General features: G+C 42.2%; 1 protein-coding gene across 7 annotated transcripts in view; it reads right to left on the bottom strand.

Annotated features, from left to right (window-relative positions):
* Positions 1–1378: 1378 nt before the first annotated feature.
* The window catches only part of Cep128 (centrosomal protein 128), a 354331-nt gene continuing 348023 nt past the window's right edge, over positions 1379–7686 (bottom strand). For all 7 annotated transcript variants that reach the window (XM_085697793.2, XM_085697795.2, XM_085697792.2 and 4 more), the window contains one exon: positions 1379–2493. In XM_085697793.2, coding sequence (XP_085553919.2) covers positions 2357–2493 — 137 coding nt within the window. In that variant the 3' untranslated portion in view covers positions 1379–2356. The remainder of the gene's footprint in view (positions 2494–7686) is intronic.

The raw sequence follows: 7686 nt of genomic DNA, 5'->3' as shown, positions 1-7686 counted from the left end.
TCAGTGCCCACCATCCAGGGTTCGGGGAACTTTGTGAAGGAAGGGAACAGAAAGAGTGGGAGAGCTGGAGGACGGGAAACGGTACAGTGAAGTACTGACTTCCTGACAGACGCCTGCTGTATGCATCAGCTCATAGCAGCTATGTCGACCTGAACAAGAACTGTTTAAGATCAAGGCGGCCAAAAGTACAACATGGAATGTGGTAAAGGCCTAGAGGCCCCATTCCTATTTGACGCGCAATTGGCAACCGATAAAAACTGTAGTGATATTCCATTTATATTTTAATAAATAAAACATGCCTGGAGATTAGAGAGTAAAACAGCCCCACTGGTCGGCCTTACAGACCAGGAGTGGTAACACACACCTTTAATCCTGGTAGCCACACTAGTTTGCCATAGAAACCGGGCGGTAGTGGTGCACACCTTTAATCTCAGCACTAGAGAGAAATATAAGATGGGAAGAGACAGCTCTCAGCCAGTCTCATTCTCAGATTCCTGGAGGCAGGATCGCCATTTTGGACTGAGGCAGAGGTAAGAGCCACTGGCTGGCTGTTTTGCTTTTCTGACCTTCAGGTTGAACTGCAATTTATGTTTCTGGGTTTTTCTTAATCGTGCTACAAGCTTCTGAGAGAGGGAGGGTTATTCTCCTTTGAGATGTGGCTGCTGGAAAGATGCCCATGCCTCACCAGATGGCCTTACACCTCCTGGCATATGCAGGACGTGAAACTAGGGGTAGAGACCACTGGGGGATTGTGAGTGAGGTAGTGGGTGATAGATATAACCAACGTACATTGTAGAAATACATAAACCTTCCGAAAATTAAAAAAATATTTTTAAAATTTAGTGCTAGTCAAAGATCAGTACAAATACTAGTTTCTCAGAGCACCCAAATCTTATCCTAGATGCTATAGGTCACAGCAGATGGCAGAGAGCTACTTCTTCAAATGAGTTCCTCCTGCTGAGTCCCTCTGGGGATAGAGAAGCCAAACCCAAAGCTGTTGAACTCAGATTTATTTCTAGCTGGCCTAAACACATTTCCCCACTTCCCATGTGTAACAGCAGGTGTGCTTGAGGACAGGCACACCGGCTTTGGTAACTTCTTTTCTTATCACTAACACATAGTGATAAGCCGTCAGGAAGAGGGCTCTGCACTAAATGGTCTCAGAGTTTATGCAGAGTGTGGAAATTATTCGATGTGAGAGAGCTCCATGTCCTGTTGTAAGAGCTGCACTCATTCACAAAAAGAGAAGGCTCATTTCTTCTACACACCAAGTGTCATAGTAAGTTAGCAAGACATATTTTGAGTGAAAATACAGCAGTTTCACGAAATGTGAGAAATGCAACAAACACATGCGTTTTAACAGACACAACATGCAATGTACATTACAAAGGATTGCTTTATTGTTTCTGTATCTGTGCAGAGTCTTTCTATTTTGGCCCAGTGGGACTCACTTCCTGGATGGTGACCATTATTTAGCATCTTAATATAAAATTTTCCTCACTGGTAGATGGATATGGAAAGGCACGAGGTCTTACAAACACGATGATGGCGACAGTGCTGGGATGGGAGGAGGGGTCAGGTAGTACCAAGGTATACAGGGGCTCTTGCGGAGCGAACCCCACTGTCACAGGAGAGTGGTGCTGGGACTTGAGTCAGAACAAACCGGACATTATCCAGGCTATGCCTGGGGTGATCACAGTGGGACATTTGGCCATGACAAATAAATAAATGGTGCTATGGCTTCTTCACAGTGCTCTACGGTTCAGCTATCATTTATAAATTTTTGCAATTAAAAATGATGATTGGAGTAGTTATAAGAAATTACACGTAGTAATAGACTGCTGAGATGACCAAAGGCTGAAGATTTAAAGGGCAGTCTCATGTTATATGGGCATCTCCATGATAGGTTACAACACAGGAGAACTGATTAGGGAGAAAACATTTAAAAATCAATCACGTCCAAATGCTCCTGAACCTAAACTGCTGGGAACCTTTACCTGAAGGGAACATTTCCCCCACCCCTTTCAGCCAGTCAATTTTGAAAGGCATCAGTTATAAATTCAAGGCTGGGCTGGAAAAGTATGCCACTGAAAATTGGGAAAATATAGAGCAAAAAATGATGGCTTTCTCTGCCTTTATGAGTTGCCTCTAAGTGAGCTGTGCACCATTCATATGCTGAGATTACTTCCACTGGTTAAACTTACTCTCACGCACAAAGACCGACTGTGATGCCACGTTAGTCAGTGCCTGGCAGTTCCAAGGAGCCAAAGTCACAGGGTGTCTTTGGATAATCTGAGCCAAATGGCAAAAAGAACCATAGGGCGCTATTTGTAAAATACTCAAGGAAGGTTGTGAATTACATTTTGCATTTTTTGCTCTCATATTCCTCCTTCTTGGACTGTGGAGTTGTTCCATTCACTGGTAAACTTGTGGCATCTTCCTTAAGTGAAGCTGGATCTGGGGTAATGGCTCTTTTGGTAAATGCTGGCAAGGCTAGAGGAAAGAGAAAAATAAACCAATGTGAATATAAAACTTGGGCCAAAAAATAATCTTGTAGAAGTTAGTTAATTAAACATCATATTTAATTTAGTTTTCTATAACTGAACTTTACACAGAGTAGCAGACCTTTAACATAAACAAAATCAGCCCATTTTCAAAAGCACAGTTGATTTTAAAATTGAGTTTTTTAATTTGTATCTGAGAGTGGGAGAAGTATGCTTTGTCAGAATACCATGACACAAGCACAAAGAATTTACAGGGAGAAAATCCGAAGGCCTCCTTTCATGGAATCCTCTGTGTTACACCCTCTGGGCTACTAGCAATACACCCAGAATTCAGCTTTGCTGTTTTTCTTATCTCCTTTCAAAGCTTGAGGCCAGAATCTCACTGTTACTGTGATCTTTTCCCTCCAGGTTTCAGCTCTTAGATCCCTGCTCATCCACTACTCTTAGAAACCAATAATATAGTATGTATTATAACAAAATTCTGTCTTAGAACCAATATGTCCACCCACACAGGTTCCGGGAGTCTGCTTTTGTCTGTCTGCCCCTTCTATGTCATCTAGGAGTGAGTCCTCACAATCCGGTCTCCAGGACTCACCTGTGTCTCCCTTTACGCCATCCCTGTCTCTTCAGCCCAGGCTGCCATTTCCTCTCTGTCTTTTACCTTGCTTCTCAACCAGATTAATCAGAATTACCTTCTAAAAAGTAAACCCACGGGACGCTCTGTTCCTGCACAGCCTCCCAACCTTTGTGCTTCTGGTGAAGTTAGAATGAAATCGAGGCCCCTACCAGTGGCTGCCCCCCTCACTGTCTCCCTGTATCATTGCATCCTGGCAAACCACGCCCCCTTTCCCCAGACTATTTGAACATTCTGCTCTGATACAAGGGTCTCTTTTCCCACCCAGTTTCAACTCAGCTGGCTCATTTTACTCTTTTCTTTTTTCCGAGTTTGAGGTCAACTGTAGCTTTCTCAGAGACGCACCCCATGATCACCCGCTTCATGCTCCTGTCCTGGGGTCCCTTCCTCACTCTCCTTTGAGGTACCATCCACCCTTTTTGTTCACCATGTATTTCTCCTTGAGATGAAATGACTTTGTCTGTCATTACTGCCTTCTTCAAATGTGATCTCAAAGCCTTGCATACAAGCCACTCAAGCTGATGCAAGTGAACACACTAAGAGACTTTTAAAGAGACAGCCAATTGCAAACATTTTAGATGTTTTCTAGAGAGCAGGCAGAAAGAAACCCTTTTGTAAAATTACAAAACCAGAACTCAATCATTTAAAAATAACTGATTAACATACAAAACCAAAGCCTAGTTTCATAAAATAAGCAAATAAAAGAGGCAGATATGTTATGCTTCCAAGGAATAAATAATCCTTTGATGGAGAGGAAACCATCATTCTTATGTTAACAGCACCCCTAACATTTTTATTGCCACATATTGTTGAAACTGACCCTATATGATAGATCATGTAAAAAGAAGCAGTTCACAGTTAACTAGGCAGACTTTGAACCATTAGTATAGTAATTATTTTCTGTTACTCTGGGGACAAACTACTTTTCATTCAAAAGATATAAAATGTCCTTCAAAATACAAACCAAGATGCCAAGCTTAAGTTTCTTAGCAAGCTAAACTGAAGTAAGAGGTAAAATAGTGTTTGAAGGCAACTTTTACTGAACTGTTTTTCTTAAAGTATCAAGTTAGAGTAAAATCTATAGCTCACCTCTAAGTTCTATAATAATTCTAGATAATGTTTTGCCCTACTGCAAAAAAAAAGCCACAGTCCTTTTCTTAGGTCCACTCATTTATTTTTTAAAAAATCTACTCTTTGGGATAGTTTAAGATTACAGACAATTTGCAATCTAGGTTTATTTTAAAATTTGGTTTGGAAACACCAATTCCACAGAAATTAAGCATGTTAGTCTCAAAAGGCTGGAGAGTTCTAGAAGTCACCAAAGTGCTATAGACCTCATTCAAGTCTAGACTAGTCTCAGCCCTGAGAGGGACCTGCCCTGGGGTCGTGTGCCTTTCATCTCAAAGGAGCTACACATGAAGACCAGAGGCCAGTCACCACTTATAAAAAGTGAAAATGACGGCTCCCAAAGCCGACATTGTGACGCTCTCTTGACTAAGCCCCCACTGTCTCCAGGCTGAAGGTAATGGAACCAGTCTTCTAAAAGAGGATCCTGACTCAGGGCAACAGCTTCCAGCCAGCCAGGATAAATTTGCTAGTGATCATGCTTTTAATAATGGATTTCTGTGTTCTTATTTCCAATGGCAATATAAACTTACAATTTATACATTTCTTCCCTTCTTCCTGGCAGAGGGAATCTACCTTCTCATGAATTGACCTGAACTACACAAAGCTGACATAAATTACTTCTTTAAACAAACTTTCATTAATGCTGGAGCATTTGAGAGACCACAAATTATGCAGTGTTTTCCCATTTCCTTTGTTTTTTCCATGGTCCATGTTTCTGTGCTCGGTTTGGTCACAGTTTGACAGAACCCTACGTCGGCAGAATGAGTGCCTTGGCCTCCATGGCACGGGACAAAAGCGGCCTCATAGTTCATATTCCATCACAAGCAATAAGTGCCTGCTCTGTGGACCGGGAAAGCAATGTCCATCCACGTCGACAGGGCTGTAGTCATCTCTTCGCCAAGTTTCCACACAGGTTGAAATGGTTCAGAGCTCCAAAGCCAGATTTTACACTCAATTTACAAGTTAATAAGAAAATTGGACATTTGCTGGTCAGATATAAAAACTGAGGTTTCTGTGGTAGCATTTGTCTTTATAAGACTCATGTCTGACCAAAGTGTACATCTTTACATGATAGAGTTTCAAGTTGAGTAGAGAACACTGGGAGTCTCCCACTGCATCACTTGGAATCCTCCAGAGGCAAACACAAGCAATTCTTTAAATGTCATTCTTCGCTCCATTTATATAAAAAAAGTCTAAAATGCTATTTTCTGATTTATCATTTTTAGACATTATCCACACCCACCTACTTCTTCACACCCATCCTCCTAAAATAGCTATTGCTGAAGTTTCAGTTATGTCAATACTGAGTGTTTATATTTTCATGACCATGTAAATAAACACAGCTCAGAAAACACCCAATAGGTAGACTGTGACAACGTTTCTCTTCTTATTTCTCTCCCCAAGTTTATTAACTGACTCATGTTAATTTTAATATGCTTTTGTTCTACGACTATTTGTCCCCAATGGCTCAATTAACTCTTCCACATTTCTTTTTTGGAGGTTTTATTTTTTTTCCTTCCTAAGTCTTAAGTTGCACAAGATAATCTGCAATTTCTTTGCTTCCTAAGGATTTTCTCAATAGAATCTCTGTTTACTATGAGAAGATTTATTAAGCATGAGTGTGGACGAGCTGGCTCCACCCCTCACCGGAGGGGGATGACCCCAGCGACCTGGACTGACCAGCTCAGCTCCCACCCAGGCACACATGCATGACTTGGGTTAGTCTCCGCAACATCTACCCCATCTATGATGTGCTGTACTTTGTGAAGGGATGGGTCCTGAGGAACCACGGCCACAAGATCCCCATGATTCCGGCAGCAGAAGAATATCTTACAGGAGTTTTGGTGAGGATACAGTATTGATGGTGTACCAGAAGCAAGAGACCTGGAACCCAACCAACAACACTTTACACAATGAATATTGCAAGTAAAGCTGTCTGGACAAAAGTGTGTACTTCGTAACACGCCAAAGCTCCCAATGCCACTAAGATGAATGGTGAGAAGATGGAGAGGCAGTCAAGATGAAGGAGGGAATTGTTTGCCTTATAACTTTTTAAAAATTCTTTCTTTGTGCCGTTCACATCATGCATCTCAACCCCATTCATCTCCCTATTCCTTCATATCTGCCCTCTGCCCTTGCAACCTCCTCCCCCCCAAAAAAATAAGATAAAATAAAATTTAAGAGAAAAAAAAAGAAGCTGCAGTATGACACAGTGAGTCACACCGTTTACCTTTTTATCCATATTTCTTTACTAGGAAGTGTTCATTCCAAAGAGTCATTGGTCTGGTTCAAGGACTCTGGTTTCTACTACACTATTGGTGCTGGGTCCTCACTGGGACTCCACTTGGACATCTTGTTGTTGCCCTGTGTTGTGAGGATCCTGTAGTTTTAGGTTCACAGGTACAGCCCTTTCATGTGCTCCAGCAGATGAGAGATGGGGTGGATTTGGGGGTGGGCCAACTCGTAGCCCTAGTTCTGGGCTTGGGTAGTTGTAGAGTTGTTGGCCAGCCTGCCAGCTCTCTCCTATCCTCATGACTCATGAGCAGGGTGAGCTGGCATTGTCCAGGCTAGTTCACCCCTAGCAACAATGACTGGTTCTCCTTCTTTCATGCCCTCAGGGTCCACTCTCCCACACCTACAGCTTCAGAACCAGCTCTACTGTGTTGTCCAGGCGAGGTGCAGAGGCCGCTCTCCTGAGTGCTGCAGCTGGGGAGGGGTAGGACAGCTCTCTGCTCTTTTGTTTGCTTGCTTTTATATTTTTTTTGTCTTCTGGGTTTTTTGTTTTTGTTGGCTTGTATTTTAATAATATTCTTATTTGTATTTTTATTTATATTTTATTTTTTATTATTTCTTTTAAATGTTTCATTTTGGGGGGGATGCTACAAAGATGAAAGGTACATGCAGAGATATTGGAAAATGATTGATATTGGGATACCTGGTGTGAAATTCCCAAAGAATCAAGAAAAAAAAATGTTTAAAAGAAAACGGTGTGAGTACTGTCTTGGGCCTAGGGAAGCAGATGGGAACAAATATAGAGACTCACAGGCAGACACAATGTGGAGAGTAAGAGACCTTCGGCCATTCAGTCCTAAGCAGGATGTCTCCATCAAGTCTCTCCCCTCAGGGCTCAGGGAACCCTGCATAAGAGGCAGAAAGAGTCTAAGAGTCACAGGGAATGGAGGACACCAGGAAAAGAAGGCCTTCTAAATCAAAAGGCTCAAAAGTCATATGAACTCACAGAGCCTGAGGCACAGGGCCTTCATGGCTCTGTATCAGGTCCTCTGCACTAACATCATACCTTCCAGTTTGCTGTTTCCATGGGATTCCTGGGTGTGTGAATGAGTGGTTCTCTGTTTCTTGTGCCTTCTTTTGGGCTCTTTTCCTTCTGTTGGTTTGTTTTGTCCAATTCCAATGTGTTAG

The sequence above is a fragment of the Myodes glareolus genome, chromosome 11 (genome assembly GCF_982192425.1).
Source record: "Myodes glareolus chromosome 11, mMyoGla1.1, whole genome shotgun sequence".
Taxonomy (NCBI): Eukaryota; Metazoa; Chordata; class Mammalia; order Rodentia; family Cricetidae; genus Myodes; species Myodes glareolus.
Note: the sequence above shows the minus strand (reverse complement) of the source record. Positions and strands in the feature narration are given on the sequence as shown.